This window comes from Chiloscyllium plagiosum, chromosome 6, assembly GCF_004010195.1.
Source record: "Chiloscyllium plagiosum isolate BGI_BamShark_2017 chromosome 6, ASM401019v2, whole genome shotgun sequence".
In the NCBI taxonomy this organism is placed as follows: domain Eukaryota; kingdom Metazoa; phylum Chordata; class Chondrichthyes; order Orectolobiformes; family Hemiscylliidae; genus Chiloscyllium; species Chiloscyllium plagiosum.
In genome coordinates this window covers 86,111,971-86,133,646 of record NC_057715.1, presented here as the reverse complement: position 1 = coordinate 86,133,646, position 21,676 = coordinate 86,111,971, and the positions used below count along the sequence as shown (strand labels likewise).

Below are 21,676 nucleotides of genomic sequence, written 5' to 3'. Positions count from 1 at the left end.
TTTCATCAGTGCTGCAATATGCTCTGTCAGTAGCTGAACGTGCACACACTTTCCACACTTATACGAGCCAGAGTCGTTGACCTCCCACATCAAGCACATAGCACACTGAACCAGCTTGGCAGTCATGTCTTCACCCTCTTCAACTGTGGCGTAATCACTTCACTCGACCTCCTTGTCAAAGACTCCTGAGCTAAAGCCTCACTCTTCACTCCACAGGAACTTCCTTGGACCCTCTTTTTGGGGCAGGTCTGTGGACTTTTAATTTAGGTTAGAGGAGGACGGAGGGAGGGAGGCCCTACTTTGTAGGACCTGGGGTCTAGAACACACCCACTCAAATAACAATCACTTACCTTCCCGACCGGCTTTGCGCTCCGACTGATAATCTTTGGCTCTGGCTGAAGCACCAATGTGCTAATGGGTATGGCACGGCAAGAAAGGCAAGGCATGGATGAATGCTGGTAAGCAATAAGTGAGTGAGTGCTAAGAGAGCAAGTGAGCAGCACCAAGAGTCAGCCTGGTCCAATACATGATCTGGGTGCGATCCTATGTGCAATGTATCCCTGCTTGCTGCCTTTCAACCCTCGCTGCTGGTACACTCTTCAATACAGTCAGTGCTTCTTAAGCATTGAAGTCTGGCTGTATTCTAATGAAGTTACATGGACTTGACATTGGCGAAATGGATTTGACATTGAACAAAACTTAGAATCTACCTTTTGGATTGCACACAGGGAGCAGGCTCCAGGGTTAAGATCCATTTGTGCATCTGCTACTGACATCTCCACATTCCATGCATAGAATGTTATACCTTCATTTCATGCCATTGCTACTTTCCGACTCAGAGTATCAATTCAGTCAGGGCGGTGGAGCAGATATGGATGACAGCACTGGTTGTCTCTTGTGCCATCTATTTTGTTCCCTTTTGGCTCTTGTTTTCCTTGCTTATTTAAGACTTATATTAGTTATTTGATTCATCGCAGGATCCCGATAAATTAACGCTGCTTTATTGCTTTTCTGCCAAACTTTGGAGTTGTTAATTGTTCAAATGTTTTCAGGAGTTAATCTCCAGAACACTGCCCAAATAACTTGTCCAAAAAAATCCTAGGACAAACAAAAATTGTCAGTTTTCCCAGTTCATTTGAAAACTTTGGCTTTACAGTACTAGTGGAAATGTTCAATCTTGTGAGTTCTAAAACAGAACAGTATATACAAGTGATAATGTTGAATGTGCAGCAATCCCTCAGCAAAATGGCTGAGAGTGTGAAAATATTTACTTCACGGTCAACCACCACAATAGACAACTGAAGATGGCCAGCCTGAAGGGATTGGGGAGACACTGAATGAACACTTTTTGTCAGTATTCACTCAGGAACAGGACGTTGTTGCCAATGTGAATACTGAGTCACAATTAAGTAGAATGAATGGCTTTGAGGTATGTAGGGAAGAGGTGTTGGAAATTCTGGAAAGGGTGAAAATAGATAAGTCCCCTGGGCCTGATGGCATTTATCCTAGGATTCTCTGGGAAGCAAGGGAGGAGATTGCAGAGCCATTGGTCTTGATTTTTATGTCGTTGTCTACAGGAATAGTGCCAGAAGACTGGAGGCTAGCAAATATGGTTCCCTTGTTCAAGAAGGGGAGTAGGGATAACATAGGCATAGGGAGAGACTGGGCAGGCAGGTCAATGGTGACTTTGCTGAGATGATCCTTTTCCTGATCAGAAAACTACTTCTGAATCTAAGGTGCTGAGAGCATGGCAGCAGACAGGAAGGGAGTCAGCTCTAAGAGAGTAAACGAGGAGCTCTGAGACACAGCCTGGTCTAATCCATGAGCTGGGTGCCTGGCCCATACACAAAGTATCTCGCGGCAGCGTTGGCTGCTGAAGGGTAGCAGCTTATTGTAAGTTAATTGGAGACATGCCATGATGATGTAATGAGACTGGTACATGTCTGATGCCAATGTCTATGGATGTGTGGTGCAGCCAGTTGCTGACTCAGTATCCTGAGACATTGGCACAGTGTGACCAAGATGGAGGTGCAGAGGAGCGAGAGGTGAGCTGGTTTTGCCAGGTGGCCACTGTGCCTTTCCTGTTGGGAATTCTCAATGTCTCATTTCTATCCAGTGGATGGGAGAATGGGAACCTACACATTGATGAGGAGAGTTGAGGTAATAATGAGGGCGATAGCGAGCAATAATCCATGCAAGTAGATCTCTCACCACTCGCTGGAGAATATCTGGTCTTGCTGTGCGTTAGGAATTGGGACTTTTCCCTCTTGTCATCAAGAAAGCCCTGACTAGACATCTCGCCTAATTTTTCTAACTTTCTCACCGTGGTTTACCAGGATGTTGCCTGGTATGGTAGGAAGATTGTATGAGGAAAGGCTGAGGCATTTGGGTTTTGTTTTCATTGGAGAAAAGAAGGTTTAGGGGTGACTTGATGGTGTACAAGATGATTAGGGGTTTAGATAGGGTTGACCATGAGAACCTTTTTTCCACATATGGAGTCAGCTATTACGAGGGGGCATAGCTTTAAATTAAGGGGTGGTATGTATAGGACAGATGTTATGGGTAGGTTCTTTACTCAGCGAGTCGTGAGTTCATGGAATGCCCTGCCAGTAGCAGTGGTGGACTCTCCCTCTTTATGGGCATTTAAGCGGGCATTGGATAGGCATATGGAGGACAGTGGGCTAGTGTAGGTTAGGTGGGCTTGGATCGGCGCAACATCGAGGGCCAAAGGGCCTGTACTGCGCTGTATTCTTCTATGTTCTATGATCACCTACTTAAGGGAAGTAAGTTGCATCTGACTCGCTGGAACCAGACCAACATCCACTGATCCAAGACCTGGTCAAAAGAGGAGAGATTTCTTGCTCTCTGCATCCAGATTACTGCAAGAAGAGTCCATCTGTCCCAAATTGCAAGCAATTTCCTGATCCAGAAATCCAGAACACTACAAGGAAATAAATACTAATTTCAACAGTTGAGCTGCTTGCCATGATGAAATTCAGGAGATTAAGTGTTTACCAGATATAGTAATGATCAACAATGACATTTCACAAAGAATGATGTCCACTGTAAAGGGTATCAAAAGATAGAAGATACTCCAGCATAGAAATGACCCACAGATTGGAACCAGGCAAGAAACCTACCATTCTTCCAAATCTGAAGAGTGCATTTAAAAAAACTGTGAAACAGTCACATTGCCTGCACTTGTGAACTCAGAGACCTTGAGGGAGGTGAGATGTTGGTAAATGTAATATAATTCTATATATGATTGTTTCATGGGTTAACTAGGCGGAAATACTTAAGGGTAGATGTTGTGAAAAGTAATTATTCTGATGGAATTATTTGTTCATGTTACATTGGCTCCACGCATTCTGTGATGTCACACACGCTGTATGGGCAAGGCAATGTGTCTATCCTAGCTCCCTCAGGTCCTAGTAATTACGCCTGACCAAATATATTAGTGTTATCATGCAATACATGTTCTTGTTATTTAAGCGTGTTTGGTGTATCCTCTACCATTAAGCACCAGATAGGCTCACTCCAAAACAAAGACAAATGAGGTTTGGTTTTACTGGTCGAGGTGGCAAATCCCACAGGAAAAATACCACAAAATTCACCAATAACCTCCACATCAATAATCAGTTTGAAATCTGCCAGAATTGCTCAGTTTGAAACCTTATTAGAAAACCTCGGTCAAATCACAAACTAAGAGTTGAATAGGACGGATGAGGTGTGAGTGACTGTCCTTGATATCAAGGCAACATTTGACCAAACCTGGTATCATGCACCAGGAAATGACATTGCTAGCAATAAAATTCAACAGCAAAATCATTAGTGAATCCCCAACTATCAATGTGCTGGGGATTGCTATTGACCAAAAAACTAACTGGATCAGCCACATACGACTAGGTATTTTGTGGGAAGAAACTCAGCTCCTAACTTGCAAAGCTTCTCCACCATCCAGAGGCATAGGTCAGGAATATCATGGAATGTTCTTCAAGTTCATGGATATGCACAGCTTTCACAAGGTATCAAGGACAAAGCAGCCTACTTAACTGTATTCCACCTATCACATTGAAAATTGATGCCGTGCACAACTGCTGCACTGTGTATGCACAATGTTGTACATGCATTGCAGCAATTCATCAAAGTTTCTCCCTCAGCACGGTGCAAACCTCCAACTTCTACCATATAGAAGAACAAGGGCAGCAAGCGTATGAGATGGTTCCAACTGACTTGGTAATATTCTGCTACACTAATCTACACTGTCACTGGGCCAGAATCCTGGAATTTCCTACCACCACACCAGTTACAGTGATTCAAGAATGTGGTTAACAGTGACCTTCTCAAGATAATCAGGGATGGGCAATAAATGTCGGACATTGATGCTTACATCTCATGAATAAACAATAAAATGAAGAATGACTCGATTCACAACATTTACAATATGGAGAAATGCCAGCAAAAGAAGATCAAGGATTGATGGAACCCTCCAGCATTAAGTATCATAGACAATATAAAATAGTATGTTGTGATGGTCAGCTACAATTACATGCAAATGACAGCACAGATACAATCTATTTCACTCCATTGCCAATACTTATGCTCCAAATGAATTCATTTCCACGTTTCTTCACTCAGCCCTCAGCAAATTCTACTATTCCTCCATGTACATAACCAGATTTTCTTAAATGCTTAGCGCTAGGTTACCATGCTGACATTCATATCAAGCAAACGGACAGCTTATTTCCAGATCTCTGAGAATTTCCCACTCTGTTAGCCATCAATGAAAAAGTAAAAACAGAAATTGCTTTTTGGCAGCATCTGTGGGGAGAAATCAAATCCAACATTTTGAGTCCAGTGACCTTATTCAGAAAAGAATGAAGAAGCGTCTGTCTTTGCTTCCTCACTCAGTGGCACAATTAAGGTTAGGTAGTGAGGGGAATTGTAACTGTATTTCAGCACTCAATAGAATTAACATGAGTTTGCCACAGTATAAATGCCTCAATACCCTTATTATGATTTCTGGATTGTTCCATAATTCTGCTTCAAGTGTGAAATACATCGATTCAGGATGGATTGAACATATTGTCATCTGGTAAACAGTGCTGTATTATGTGATATATAAATCCTGAAATTTTCCTGTCAGTTGTTTCTTACATTTGTTTTATTTATATATATTTATTGTGGATGAGTCTAAGGCTGCGAGAACTGGCCTAGATAAGTCCTAGACTTAAAAGCATTTAGGTCACAAGATAATTTCCAGGCCATTACACCCACATGAAAAAGTATCAAACCTTTAACATCTCAGACAAGATATCGTAGGTGGAAAGGTTCTAAACATGAGGGCACCAACTGTGAGAAGGTGGGGTAATGGTGATATCATTGGACTAGTTATGCCAAGGACCCAGCTAATTCTGTGGAGGCATGGGTTCAAATGTCCTCATAGCTAATTTTAGTAATAGCGATCATGATAAATATTACTGATTTTTGTTAAAAACCCATTTGGTTCATCTGTTTCCTTTAAAGAAGGAATTCTTTTTCTTAATCTGTGATTCAGGACCCACAGTGAAATAGTTGACTCATAACTTGACAGCAAGTCTACATTTGACTCAGTGTGGCATCAAGGAGCCTTGGCAAAACTGGAATCAGGGAAAAAACTCTCCACTGGTTGAAATCATACCTGGCACAGAGGAAGATGATTGTGCTTGTTAGAGGTCAGTCATCATGACTGACATCTTCCAGGAATTCCTCAGTGTAGATTTTTTTTGGAACCTTTTCAGGGCTGGTATGATGCAACCCTGGAGTAGGTGGGACTTGAACCCAGGCCTCCTATTGGAGAGGTAGGGACGCTACCACTGCATCACAAAAGCCCCCTGGGTTCCTCAGGGTACTATCCTAGGCCCAACCATCTTCGGCTGCTTCATTAATAACCCTCCCTCCATCATGACGTCACAAGCTGGAATGTTCACCAATGAATGCACAATGTTCAGCTTCATTCACAGCAATCTACAAGGCACAAATCAGGATTGTGATGGAATACCTTGCACTTGCTTGGATGAATATTTCTCCAACAGCTTAAGAAGCTTGACACCATTCAAGACAAAACCGCCTACTTGATTAGCACCACACCCACAAACATCCATTCCCTTTACTCCTAACACTCAGTAACAGCATTGTGTACCATCTACAAGGTGCACTGCAAAGATTCACCAAACATCCTTGGGCAGCACTTCCAAGCCACTACCATCTCGAGAAAGATAAGGGCAGCAATTACATGGAAATTGCACCATCTGCAATTCCTCTTCAAGCCATTCACTATCCTGACTTGAAAACATATCACTTTCGGTATGGCTGGGTCAAGACCCTGGAATTCCTTCCGAAGTGACATTGTATGTCCACCTACAGCACATGGACTGCAACAGGTCAAGAAATCAACTTGCCACCACTTTCTCAACAACAAAAAGAGAGACTTGCAATAAATGCTGGCTCAGCCAGCAATGTCCATGATAAAAAAAATTGCCCCTCTGTTTCAATTCAATTAGGTTTGTTCAATAAGTGCTTGCCCAAAAGAATCCCTTGCCAAGAATAATATGTGTTTGTTCAAAATTTATACAACCACATAAAAAAAGTTTGAGTTCAAACAGATATTGACAAGCAATAGTAATGCATAAAATAATGCATATGAAGAGCCATGGAAAATTCACAGCAAATGAAGGCATTCAGTCCATCTTGTCTGTGTTGACTGAGTAAACTAGTCATCTTTTCTAATCCCATTTATCAACGTCTGGTCTGTAGCCTTGCAGGTTACAACACTTCAGGTAAAGCCAGGGTATTTTTAAATGAATTCTTGAGGGTTTCTGCCTCAAACATCAAAGTGGACAACAAATTTCAGACACTCACCATCTCTGGGTGGAAAAGTTTATCCTCCAGTCAAATCGTCTTAAATCTGTGTATTGAATATAGACCTCTCTGCTACAGAAAACTGGTCTTCCCTGTTGTGTTAAATAGTAGACATGTCAAAACACTTTCCAGCCAATTAAATACATCTTTGCAGGGTAGACACTGATGTAATGTGGGAAATGCAGCAGATAATTTGCATCCAGTGAGCTCTCACAAAAGCAATGTGATAACAGCTAGATAATCTGTTGTTTGTGCTATTGATTAAAGCTAATTATTGCACAGGAATCCACAGATAATTCACTTGCTCTTATTCAAAACTGTGCCAAGAAATCTTTTGCATTTATCTGACCAAATAGGACCTTGATTTAATATCTCATTCAAAAAGGAATTCATGCAATACTGCCCCAGTACTGCTTTGACGTGTCATCCTTGCTATTTGTGTTCAAGCTTTGGAGTAGAGTTTGAACTTAGAACCTTATGATTCAAAGATAAGCATTGTACCAACTGAGCCATAGTAACACACTATAGCATTTTCTATCACACTGTAATTAAGTGGTATAACATTATAGATTTGATCCATTGGATGATATTCCTATCTGAACTGCATAAACCTCAAAGTACAACGGGATCTTGATCAGATGGGCTGGTGGACCGAGGAGTGGTAGATGGAGTTAAATTTAGATAAATGCATTTAGGTACTGCATTTTGGAAAGGCAGATCAGAGCAGGTCTTATGCACTTAATGATAAGGTCCTGGGGAGTGTTGCTGAATAAAGAAATCTTGGAATGCATGTTCCTAGTTCTTTGAAAGTGGAGTCACATGTAGACAAGATATTGAAGAAGGCATTTGGTTTGCAGGCCTTTATTGTCAGTGCATTGAATACAGGAGTTGGGAGGTCATGTTGCAGCTGTACAGGACTTTTGTTAGGTCAGTATTGTAATCTGGTCTCCCTTTTGTAGGAAGGATGTTGTGAAATTTGAAAAGGTTCAGTAAAGATTAACAATGATATTGCCAAGTTTGGAGGGTTTGAGCTATGGAGAGAGGCTGAATAAGCTGGGACTATTTTCTCTGGAGCGTGGAGGCTTATAGAGTTTTGTAAAATCATGAGGAGCATTGATGGGGTGAATAGCCAAAGTCTTTTCCCTGGGTTGGGGGAGTCCAAAACTAGAGGGCATAGATTTGAGGTGAGAGGGGAAAGATTTAAAAGGGACCTAAGAGACAACTTCTTCACACAGAGGGTAGTGCATGAACAGAATGAACTACCAGAGGAAGTGGTGGAGGCTGATTTAGTTACAACATTTAAAAGGCATTTGGATGGGTATATGAGTAGGAAAGGTTTAGAAGGATATGGGCAAATGCTGGAAAATGGGATTAGATTAATTTAGGATATCTGGTCGGCATGGACATGTTGGACCAAAGAATCTGTTTCCATGCTGTACAACTCTATGACTCTAAATGATTCTGTAAATATTGAAAGCATTAGTGGTCATCTTCTAAAATTCTACAGACTCTGGAAAAATCTCTGCAGATTAGAGAATGGCAAATATAGCATCACTATTTAAAAAGGGAGGAAGACTGAAAACGTAATTACAGATTGCCTAACATTAATATTGGGGAAATTAGTGATTCTATTATAAAAGACATGATAACAGATGATTTGGAAAGTATTCATGGGATTGAAAAAAGTCAATATGGGTTTATGGAAGGCGAATCATGCTTCGCAAATCTATTGGAGTTTTTTGAAGATGTAACTAGTAGAATGGATTAGATTAGATTAGATTACTTTACAGTGTGGAAACAGGCCCTTCGGCCCAACAAGTCCACACCGAACCGCCGAAGCGCAACCCACCCATAACCCTACATTTACCCCTTACCTAACACTACAGACAATTTAGCATGGCCAATTCACCTGACCTGCACATCTTTGGACTGTGGGAGGAAACCGGAGACCCACGCAGACACGGGGAGAATGTGCAAACTCCACACAGTCAGTCGCCTGAGGCGGGAATTGAACCCGGGTCTCTGGCGTTGTGAGGCAGCAGTGCTAACTGCTGTGCCACCATGCCGCCCACGATCGGGAGAACCAGTGGATGTGGCTTATTTTGATTTCAAAAAGGCTTTTGATAAATTCCCTCATAACACACTAGCAGTTAAAGTTGAAGCACATGGAAGTGAGAGTAATATGTTGTCATTGATTGAGAATTTGTTGACATAAAAACAGAGAATGGGAAAAAGAAGGTATTTTCTGAGTGGCAATCAGTTACTAGTGATTACCACAAGGATAGGTGCTTGGGCCCTAGATATATATAAATGACCTGGATAAAGGAATAAAATGCAACCTTTTCTACATTGCTGATCACACCAAATCAGGTGGGATTGTGAGTTGCCAGGAGGTTGCAAGGAACTTTCAAGGTGTTTTAAACAAGCTGAGTGAGTGGGCAAACACATTGTAGATGCAGTAAAATATGGCTAAATTTGAAGTTATAGACTTTGGTGTGAAAAGCAGAAATAAAGAGTATTATTCAAATAGTAATATATTGGGAAGTGTGGATTTGTAAATCTATTTATCACACCTGGAGATGCCATGGTGAAAGAGCTATTATGGTTATGTTAGTTGCAGAGTCCATTGCAATATTAGTATTTACCTATCATTCATATCTTTCTAAAAGGAAATTTATTTTAAATGCCACTATTCTGAGGGGTAAATAAGCATAGATGTGAAAATAACAAAACCCAGAAATGCTCTATTACATTTGAAAAAAGCCTAAACTTGTCAAACATTATTTTCATCATTCCATGTTCATCCACCTAATTCCCAACAACATTTTTTTATCGTGCATCAGGCTATCAGAAAGTTTTTCCTATTGACATCTCTTAACATATTATCTTAATCCCTCCTTACAAGCATGTAATTAAATCAGTGATTAAAACTTTAGTAGCCTCTCTAAGCCTGACATTACACAACTGACATTGTTAAGAGAACACATTTTTTCAGTATGTCAATGGTCATTGTTGTGTGAATCACAGTCAACACACAATATAAATAGGAAAACATTTCTGTTTAAAACCCTGCTTACATAACACAAACATTCCCCCCATAAAAATAGTTCTTTCCCTTTTGGTATATTTTTCCTCTTTATTGAGTGTTTGTTTTCCTACTGCATCTGCAGTGCACAACAGGCCTTAGATAGCTTACACTAACTCTAATGGAGTTAGCACATCTTTGCTGCTTAAAATGTAACTTCACTTGCCTTCTCCAGCTCCTGAAAAAAATTTTCAAATCATCCCCAGTTCCCAACTGCAGCGTTTTCACTTGTAATCCCTTCTGATGGCTCTTTAACAAAAGGTGCAATTTTATTGGTGGTTGGAAAGAAGGAAGGGCAAATAATTGCCCTGGAGAGATATTCACTCACTTCTTGCCACATCATCAACTAAGTGCTCAATGTGAAGATCCCTCAGCAAGCTACTAGATTTTCCAGTAATCAAGACCTTTTGTAGTGAATTATGGGCCTCAACTCACCACTAGCATGATTACCTGTCCTTCCAGTGAACAAAAAGAATGGCAGTTTTCCTAACAGGGAAAACAACATGACCTGTCTGCTGGGTTGTGGGGTTTGCAATCAGGGAAGGGATAGAGAGCAAGTTGCCTCTGACCCCCATGACCCCTTAGTCCTTGAGACACAAAAAAACAATATTTGCCTTTTTTCCACTGAATCAATTGACAATCAGGGCTCCAATAATGACCTCCAATACCCAAAGGGTTGCAGGCTGTGGTTGGCCATCAGAATTTGGTGGTGTGGCACCAACATTTAGATCCATGACTCTCCAAGAAGCTCACCAGTCGGCACTTAACAGTGAATTGGAGCTCAAGCTAGTGAGTTTTCTCAGTGGTGAAGGTAGAAAGTTAATTCACCAGTGGACATGCCCACCCCTACTCTTGGACAGCAAATTATTGAATCTTGGTTTAAAAGTTTTGTTCCAACTCCTTCACCATATTATACCAATTTTTTTGTCAATTCTCATCAATAGATGTTGGGCCTAAACTCCCAGAATTTTGTTTGTGCACCCTTCCATCCTTTGCTGAAATTATTTTCCTTTCCCCAAATCTGTCTCCACTAAATTTTGGAACATAGATGTCGTTGACATTCCAGCATTTATTGTCTGTTCCTAGTCACCCATGAGAAGGTGGCGGTGAGCTGCCTTTTGAACTATTGCATCCATGTGTTGTAGATAGACCAACAATTCCGTTGGGGAGGGAATTCCAGGACACTGAAGGAACTGTAATGGTCTTAAATGTCAGTGTCGTGATTTTTTTTGCTGGCCTTGGTGACTGTTCCTATGTGCTCCCTGTTTCCTTCTCCAGCCTTGTTCCTCTTTCCCTACTAATCTCTTTTTCCCTTCCACTCTTGTGCCCCCATGACATTCCATCCATGACTCTCACTCCTATCACCTCTCCTTCTAATTCTTAAACTTTCTTATCTTCTGTTCACTCAGCCCTATAAATCTGCTTGACCTGAATCATGAAATGTCATTGAAGATCAACTGGAACCAGAGTCAAAGAAAGTTTATTGTACAAAAGAAGGCCATTCAACCCATTTTATGCTACATTACAGGTATATGCCACATTATTTTAGCTAATGTAATGCCCCAGCTATTCCCCATATTAGCTCTCCTTATTCTTCACGAGAAATGTATCACTTTGCTCTTCATTCTCTCCATTAAATTTTATCTGCCAGACTCCTTCAATTCATCAGGTCCTTTATTGTTTGCAACCTTTTGTTTCATCTTATCTTTAGACATCCAGAGTGCTCTGATTTTATTTGCCCTTCCTTTCCCCTGATTGGAAATGTCATACAACAATACCTGACCTATCTCAAATTTAAAGGCAGCCCATTGCTTGATTAACATTTTGCCTGCCAATCTGCCTTTCCTCTGTACCTTTGGCAGAATATAGTCTGAATAAGTGGTGTTCCAACCAGCACGCTGGAAATCAGCCCCCTAACTGCCAACTAAACAAAGGCCGACAGCTCTTTAGTACCTGCAACAACACTGTGGCCACTGTGCAGAATGCACTTTGGCCTTTACTAGGGGTCCTCACTGAATCCCAAGAGATAAGTCAGGTAAAATAGGAGTCACAGAGTTGGTGCCACTGGCAAGGTGCTGAGCAAGTCAAATACAAGGAAGTGGATTCAGTGTCAGTGTCCCCTGCCTGACTTCATGTTAATGGCTCCCTAGATTAAGCGCTGGCTGCTGTGAGCAAGGAGCAGTCCTATAGGCCACTGGCAAAAGAAACATCCTGCAATTTTACCAATAATTACAACTGCATTTGTTCAAATTAAGGATTTAAACAAAATACTCAAATTACATATTTCACAAATATAATAAATATATGCACTGACTATATGTATTTTATAAGCTTGACTTGAAATAATCTTCCTCTGCTCGCAGTACTTGAGCAAATAGTGTGCAATGCACCAGAAGTGTTATGGCAACATCTCAGCAATTTAGCAACCTGTGGGATTTCATTAAACTTAAACGGATGCACACTGGGAATAGTCGTAGGCACACATATGGGCACAGGGCCAAGCAGAAAAGATGTTTGGGTGCTGTTCAGGCTTTAAAGATATCAGTATCATTAAAATGTGCAAGTAAAGTTAAAGCTCAATGGGAAAACCAGAAAGCATGTTTTCTTATATGTAGGTATCCTCTATGTATTCTGAACTGATAAAGAGTAATTTTTTTTTTAGATTAGATTACATTACAGTGTGGAAACAGGCCCTTCGGCCCAACAAGTCCACACCGACCCGCCGAAGCGAAATCCACCCATACCCCTACATTTACCTAACACTACAGGCAATTTAGTATGGCCAATTCACCTGGCCCTGTCTTTCTTTGGACTGTGGGAGGAAACCGGAGCACCCGGAGGAAACCCACGCAGACACGGGGAGAACGTGCAAACTCCACACAGTCAGTCACCTGAGGCGGGAATTGAACCCGGGTCTCTGGCGCTGTGAGGCAGCAGTTCTAACCACCGTGCCACCGTGCCGCCCTAATATGTTTGTTAATTTATCTCTAGAAGAAAAAAGGGCTTACATTTATATGTATATGTTATATTTGTACTACCCTTTCATGACCTTAGGATGTACTAAAGTGTTTTAGTGCTATGTTCTTAAGATCAACACATTAAATAATTCATACTGTATTGCATCTTTTCTTTCACAGGTAACAGATTTCAATTGTAATATTAGGAAACTAACTGACAGTTATGCAAGTCATCTGCAAATGGCCTGGTGTCAAATTTTGTTCACTTATGCCCCTGTGAAGTGACTTAAATCACTTTACTTTGTTAAACGTGCTACATAAACACACATTATTGTTGTTATTGCTGTTGACTTGCATCCAACTAAATAGTATAAATGACATACTAAATCCATGGCTGGTTATGGCTAATAAGGATAAGGAACATCATCACCTGTGCAGCCCTCTCCAAGTTTCATACTATCCTGATTTGAAATTCATTAATGTTCCTTCATCATTACTGGGTGAACAAAACAGGAATTTCCTTTTTTTTACACTGCAGGGTAACCTTTATCACATGGACTGTAATAATTCACCAGCACTTCAATAATATTAAGAATGGGCAATAAAATGTGGCCTTGCCAGTGTTGCCCATAGTCCATTTAATCTATCTTTAAAACTGTTACAGTTTAAAGCTACTCAGGCGCTGATTGAGGAACTCAGTATTGGAAGTTACTTGAGGCACACCTCTGAGCTTACAATATCTTTTCTCGCAACCTGTGAGCTGGATCCCTCAGCAATCCAGAACCTTAGATGGGTGCATTGTTGGCAGCAGCTACAATGCTGAGAATTGATGAACTCTCGACCTCTTATTGACTGGGAGCTTGCAGGAGTTGTGGTACTTGCATTCCTGGCATCTTTGATCTTGCAGAGGACTCTCGGAAGCCCAGTCCAGTATCTGATTAGCACTTAGTATGACAGTCCTACACAAAAGTATACAGAACAACCTCGATTATCCAAACAAGATGGACAGGGAGTATTTTGTGCAGATAACTGATCGTGAACAAAGGAAGCATTTATGGGACCTCGAGATCTTGTTCAACTACTCTGAAATTCGGAAAATTGATGTTCCGTATTAAAGGAAAAAGAATAATTAGAGAGCGAATAGGGGCCCCTCAAGAACCAAAGTGGACATCTATGTGTAGAACCTCAAGAGATGGGCAAGGGTCCTCAGTGAGTATTTCTCCTCTGTGTTTACCGTGGAGAAAGATATGAAGACTTGGGAAGTTAATGGCGATACCTTAGGGACAGTCCATATCACAGTAGAGGAGGTGTTGGATGTATTAGAATGTATGAAAGTGGATAAAACTCCTGGTCTTGACTAGAACATTGCAAGAGGCTACAGAAGAAATTACTGGGTCCTGGCTGATAGTTTTATATCATCGTTAGCTGTAGGTGAGGTGCCGAAGACTGGAGGATAGTGAATGTTGTGCCATTATTCAAGAAAGACAGCAAAGAAAAGCCTGGGAACCACAGACCAGTAAGCTTAACATCTGTGGTGGGTAAGTTACTTGATAAGAGTCTGAGGGAATAAGATATCCAAGCATTTGGAAAGACAGGGTTTGATTACGGGTAGTCAGCATAGCTTTGTGAGTGGAGATCGTGCCTCATAAATTTGTTAGAGTTCTTTAATGAAGTGACCAGGCAGATTGACAAGGGCAGATTGACAAGGGCAGTATGGGTAGACGTACTCCATATGGATAGCAGTAGGCTGATCTGGAAGATTAGATCGCATGGAATCCAGGATGAGCTGGCAAATTGGGTACAAAATTGGTTTGATGGTGGGATGCAGAGGGTAATAGTGGTAGGATGTTTGTCGGACTGGAGGCCTGTGACTTGTGGAGTGCCTCAGGAGTCGGTGCTGGGTCCACTACTGTTTGTTATCTATATTAATGATTTGGATGAAAATGTACAAGGCATGATTAGCAAGTTTGATGATGACACTAAAATAGGGTGGTATCATGGACAGGGAGGAAGGTTATCAGAAATTGCAGCAGGACCTTGATCAGCTAGGGAAGTGAGCAGAGAAATTGTAAATGGAGTTTAATATAGATAAGTGTGAGGTCTTGCAATACGGAAAGTCAAATCAAGGTATGTAGTGGAACAGAGGGACCTTGGAGTTCAGGTTCACAGTCCTCTGAAAGTGAAGTCACAGGTAGACAGGGCAGAGAAGAAGGCTTTTGGTACAGTGGCTTTTGTCAGTCAGAGCACTGAGTATAGAAATTGGTAAGTTATTTTGCAAATACACAGGATAGTGTTCAGTTTTGGTCATCTTGTTATAGGAAGGATGTTACTAAACTGGAAAGAGTGCAGAAGAAATTTACAAGGATATTGCCTGAATTCAATGGTTTGAGTTATAGGAACAGGTTGAACAAACTAGGATTTTTTTCTTTCGGTGTAGGAGACTAAGGGGGGGGGCACTTATTGAGGTGTATAAGATCATAAGAGGCATGGATAGGATGAGTGCATTCTTCCCATGATTGGGGAATCAAGAACTAAAGGGCAAGGTTTGAGGGGAAAGAATAAAAGGGAACCAATGGGCAACTTTTTTACAGAAAGGGTGGTATGCATTTGGAATGAGCTGCCAGCTCAAGCAGTTGAGACAGATACATTAACAATATTTAAAAGGCATTTGGGCAAATACACGGATAGGAAAGGATTAGAAGGATATGGGTCAAGTGCAGAGAAATGGGGATAGTGCAAATGGACATTTTGGTTGGCATGGACCAGTTTGGGCCAAAGGGTTTGTCTCCATGCTGTAGGACTCTATGACTTAAAACCTGCGTAATGGGCTGAATTTTCCCAGTTCTTTGGAGACAGGCAGGGGGTGAGAAGTCTGGTAATATGCTGGGAGAAGGATCTGAGAGTGGAGCTTGATATTGTCCTACTGCCTTAACATATCACCAATGGTGACAATGTCAGCATCATTGGGTATCCAATTCAGCTGCTTATGGACCACTTTTACACCACCATTTCCATACTTCTCCCACCAGCATAATCTGGGATGAAGGGATTGTCTTATGACACTGAGCACAACACTTTAGAAGCTCAGCATCATCCAGCCCTTTTGATTGGCATCACATCCATCACATTTAACATTCATCCCCTTCACCCTGCTGCACAGTGGCAGCAGTATGCACCAGCTCGAAGATGCACAGCAGTAACTCCCTAAGATTCCCTTGATAGCCCCTTCCAAATCTGTAATGTCCAACACTTGGTCAGCTCCATCAGAAGTTGTGGTCAGCCAAAGCAGATGGTCCACAGGAAGGAGTGGATCTCATCCAAACAAGACATAGGGTGGACACCATCCTATGGACAAGTGTGAGGTCCAGTAACATTTTTAAGTCCATAAGCAGTAACCAGTTCCAGAGGTTCTAGGCCACGTTTTTTAATCTCAGGAGGCAAGGTGTGTAGATGGTTATGTTCATAGATCAGAGCATCTATAAATTTCTGCTCTTAACTTTGTGCCCGGATCACTGTAAGTTCGACATGGAGCAATGAAACAGTCAAAACAAACACATACTAACTCCCTGACTGTAGTTGGGATCATTTGGTCATGGATAGGATTGGCCTGTGTGAATTTGGTAAAGTTAATGAGGGAGTCTAAATCAGCTCAGAAGCTGTTGAGTTGCTGCAAGAGTCTTCTATTGGTTGGTTCATGACAAGGCCAGAGAGGTGAAGCAACTCATCCCTCCTGACAGCCTCAAGTGTTCAAGTGTTGGTAGTAGTTCATGACCAAGCAGGTCATCTAGCGACATAAGAAAACAACTGCCCTGACCAGAGAAAAGTGTTACTGGCCCAGATGGCTACTGTTGAAATTGAGAGATGTGTCCTTTGACAAAGCAGGGAAGTGACTTCACCCCCAGCATGGGATCTCTGGTTGCCAAGGGATGTCTAGAAATTTTATAATCTTTGACCGCAGTAGTAATAGGACTGTCATGTCCTCATACTTACAGATTTTTACAAAATTCACACAGGCCAATCCTATCCATGACCAAATGACCCCAACTACAGTGTTGTGCTCAATGCTTCCTCATAAGACAACCTTCTGATGGGAATGACCAAGTCAATGAGGGGATAGCTCAGCATCACATGAGGCTAAGCTAGGTGTTTGAGATATTGTCCAAGAGGATTAAGACAGAGTGATGAGATGAAAGACCTTGAACCATCACAAAGTTATCAGGACTGACCTTCCAAATGGTGCAAGAGTATCTCTCCAAACTTAGAATATCAAGGATTAGAATAAGATGTGGAAGTATGGAACCCTGAATTTCAGAGTCATCAAGTAGTAGGACACACCAGCATTATTAAACCAATAGATGGAGCGCAACCTCAGAAAGCAGTTCATGGAGGGAAGTTGCTTGAGGCCTGAAGTCTGGTGGGCGATGTGGACGCAAGCAGTTCACTCAGTGGTATTGTGGAAGCTTAAGTGTTGGTGCATGATGGCTTGAGTTCAATGGAGTCATATAACAATGTGGAATCTTGGAGAGACATGTGTGTTGTTAATCCAATGAGTGCATCCAGTGTGGGCAGGCTTACATCCGACCTAGAAAAAGGTGCAAAAGGCACTTGCTGGGAGACAGCAGTTGAAGCAAGAGGTGTTATTGATCATATGAAGCATGAAGACCTAACTGACCTAGGACCTAAAGAGGGAAATCCGTCACAGAACCAGGGTCTCTTAGAAGGTACCAGTACAAATATGTTGCGAAGAAGGTCTTCTCGAACATCAACCTCAACCCTTATCATTGGCCAGATGGATGATGCTGCCACTAACATGATTCAATAGAACTCGCTAATCACATAACTGCTTAAGAAACAGCCACTGTGTGCTGTGTGTAGATGACAAATGACAATGATTATATGCCCACTTTTAGGCTATCTTTTGATTCCAGATTTTATTAAATTTAACTATAACTATCCGCCATCTTGGAAAGTTTGAACGCATTTCCATAGAACCTTACTGTGGTTCTCTGGGTTACTATACCAGCAGACATTATGAGTAAGCCATTGTCTGCATCTTTATAAATGGAGGGAAGATATAGATATTGCTCAATTGTTTTCATAATACAGCCAAATGAAACTGGTTAGCTTTAAAAATTTCACAATCTAAAACAGGATATAGCATTATTTGTGACACACCTAAAACCCACACTGCAAATATTTTGTTTCACTTTCACAACAACGCCTACAAACCTAATCCAGAGATCCTAGCTTTTTCTAGCTCTTTAATTCAGATGAAAGGGAACTGATCTTCCTCAACTTTTTATTTGTTTATGGGAACTGACAGCCACTGGCCAAGGAAGCATTTATTGCCCATCCCTCTTAAAGAGTTAACCACAGTACAGCAGATCTGGAGTTATATGTTGACTGAACCAGGTAAGAACACCAGATTTTCTTCACTAAAAGACACTCATGAATCAGATAGACTTTTGCAATAATTGACAGTGATTACATTGGTCACCATAAGGCCAGCTTTTTGTTCCAGACTTTTATTGGATTCAAATTTCATCATCTGCCTAGCTACGATAGTGTGGGTCCTGGATTATTGGCTTAGGAGCATGACCATTACACCATTACTTCTTCCCACAGTGTCATGGTGCAAGATGTTTGAGAATAAACCCAAGCTACTTCAAGATTTTGTCCTGTCCCACTTGGCTCATGTCACTTCGTGCCTATTCAGAATTGGCAAGGTATACCAAAGCCTGATTTTTTTAAATTTCCAAAGTTGTAGAAACAAAAGTAATTTTCTGATGGGATATTAATTACCTTTTTGGAAATGCTCGAGTACCCCAAGAAGCAATCTCTAAAAACTTAGCAAATATTCATTCCTTTTCTGGGCCTCTGATCCATCTTCAGACTGATATGGCATTAATTTTCACACAGTGGGTGTCTCTCATAAGCTTTAACATACATGGCTGTCAATCTCAAGCATTTAAACAACCCTCTACTACAACCTGGGCCAGCAGCTGCATTGGGATTTAAAGATGCCCAAAATACCTTCTGCATTTTCAGAGGTATGAAAAATTCAGAAATTTAGGTCCTAAACAAATGAGAAAAAAGAGATTTGGAGACATAAAAAGACAGAAAGACAAAGGGAAATAGAGAACCAGCAACATAATTTGACACCATCTTGCAATATACAATCACATGCTGTTCCTCACCCATTATGAGGAGAGGAACTTTACCATGACTGCCCCAAGTGGCAAAATTACTGTGCTCAATCCCCTGATGCTCTGACTTACTTTGTCAGAAACACCTGCCTGAAGGGAGTCTCCCCTGACTTAATCGAGGGCTACGCTCTATAGGCTTTGAGGCATGGCTATGTAGTTGAAGCATATGCACTGTGCTTGTTGTAAATGTGACTGGAAGATAGTGCATGTATGAGATTGACATAGCACAGTGCCCTACAGTAACACAGTGCCACTGACTGATTGCTGCCAACCATGACAGCTTTGTATCGATGCTGAGTGGCAAGGGAAGACAGAAGTACTATGAACCTGTAAGCTCTGGCTGAGGGGCAATGTGAAAAAAGACAAGGCATCTGTGAACATAAAACTAGGCACAAAGTAAATGAGTGCTAAGAGAGTGACGGAAGAGCCCTGAGATGCACCCTGGTCCAATCCACGAGTTGAGTGCCTCTTGGCATGCAAACATTTCTGGCAGCAGCATTGCAATGAAAGGTGTGCTCCAAAGTACAATATTGACATGTAGAAGTAGACTGGATGGATGTCATAACAGCAATGTTGGAAGTGCTGTTGTGATATGCATACAGCCACCACTAATGAAGTGTGCCCTGAAAAGCTGGTGCCGACTGTCCAGATTGGAGGTCTGGTGGAGTAAGCAGTGAGCTGGAACTCTGTTATATTCATTTGGCAATGCTGACTGGACAAGCATTAATTGCCCATCCCCAGCTACCCAGTGGGCAGTTAAGAGTCAATTACATGTGGGTCTGGAGTCACACGCAGGCTGGACCAGGTAAAAGTAACTAATTTCTTTCCCTGGAGAACATTAGTGAAGCTAATGCTTTATATGACAATCAGCAGTGGTTACATGGCAGTTATTGGGCCAACTTTTCATTTAATATTTTTACTGAATTCAAAATTCACAATCTGCCATAGTGTTAATTGAACCAACATCCTCAGGGGAATTCTGGATTGCTAGCCCAGTGACCTTGCCATTTTGCCACTGCATCACCTGCAGCTACCAGTAACAGCTTTGACTTTCGTGATGGGAATTTTTGCCTTCCAGTTTCTACACAGGAAGTGGTAAAAACAAGAAATTACACATTAATGAGGTGAAATTAGGTAGCAATGAAGGTGACATCTCTTCTGATTTCCCCAACTTTCTCACCAAAATCCATGTCATTTGGGACTGGGAAGATTTTGTTCCTCATTTTAAACAGTGCCCCAAGTTCTAGATTCACCCACAAGAGGAAATATTCTTTTCTCATCTACCTCCTTAAGATTTTTCAGGGTTTTTTTATACTTCAATCAAGTCACCTCTATTAAATGTCCTTTGTTACCCTGCATGGCCTATACATTAATTATATAAGTAAGCTATGATTATATATTAATCTAGACCCACAGTAATGTGTTTGACACAGTAGTGAAATGTGCTCAAATATGATTACCAATCAGTTTATTCATGATGATGCCTATCCATCACCTTCTCAAGGGCAATTGGGGATGGAAATAAATGCTGGCCTAGACAGTGATACTCACATCCCATGAATAAAATAAGATAATTTATGTAATAATAAATATTATGAAAATACATTGTCCATTGTCCAAAAGTGTTATACTTTTATGTTGTTTCACAGTAATCTTAAAGTATACATGCAGCAACTTTCTCACGTAGAACATGTAGTGATTTGATTGAAATAACCACTCTTATCAACAATCTTCAGGCTCTGCTGAAGGAGAGGAATGCAAAAGCACAACTTATTTACCAATTACTAGCTGCGCAATCATCAATTCTACCTAGTCATAAACAGACTTTTGCTATGGGCACTTTTAAACTCTTGTTTATAAACCATTACTGCTGGCACATTGTGCTGTGAAACCGACAACATATCCTAACATGTTCATCTGACTAATGTTTCCCTATAAATGGTTTTTCTGGTTAAACTGGTACATATTGATGTCATTTTGAACTGAAATTGTCATATTGTAAGGACTGTTCAATAATATTTAATCACAACCAATTGACAGCACACAAACATTTCCTACCTTTAAAAATAGAAGGTCTTTTCTTAGGGCGCCTTAAGTGTATTTGCTCCACGTTCCTGTAGTTTCTATGACCTCTTTCATAATTATCAGTTCTCATCAAGAGTTCAGTTGGAAGGCTAACCCTCCGGCTTGAATTTAATTCATTCTGGTATAAATCTGCAGTATCTTTGCTCATAGAGTTCAAGTTGCTATCGTCAAATGCCATTGAAGTGGTCTTATCAAAAACTAGAGGAGCAAAGTCCAGCTTCACATGGAAAAGATGCTTAGACGATCTTGTTGTTTAAACATAGTAAGCTCAACTGTCTGATTGCCTAAAGTTTACTTCACATTCTTGTTAGGGCAGTCCAGCGAGTTAATGGGCGAGGTCTCGCACAGGTGTAGAATTACAAAATAGTCTTTCCCGGTAGCAGAGGATAGATCCAGAACAAAGTTAAGAAAGAAATATAATAAATTATTAAGATTTTATTCCT

At 41.1% G+C, this 21,676-nt stretch overlaps 1 protein-coding gene across 1 annotated transcript in view; it reads right to left on the bottom strand.

Moving 5' to 3' along the window:
- LOC122551062 (protein furry homolog) overlaps positions 1 to 21,471 on the bottom strand; it is a 286,326-nt gene extending 264,855 nt beyond the window's left edge. Inside the window, exon 1 of the mRNA XM_043692704.1 lies at positions 21,207 to 21,471. Coding sequence (XP_043548639.1) covers positions 21,207 to 21,411 — 205 coding nt within the window. The 5' untranslated portion in view covers positions 21,412 to 21,471. The remainder of the gene's footprint in view (positions 1 to 21,206) is intronic.
- Between the last annotated feature and the right edge of the window lie 205 nt (positions 21,472 to 21,676).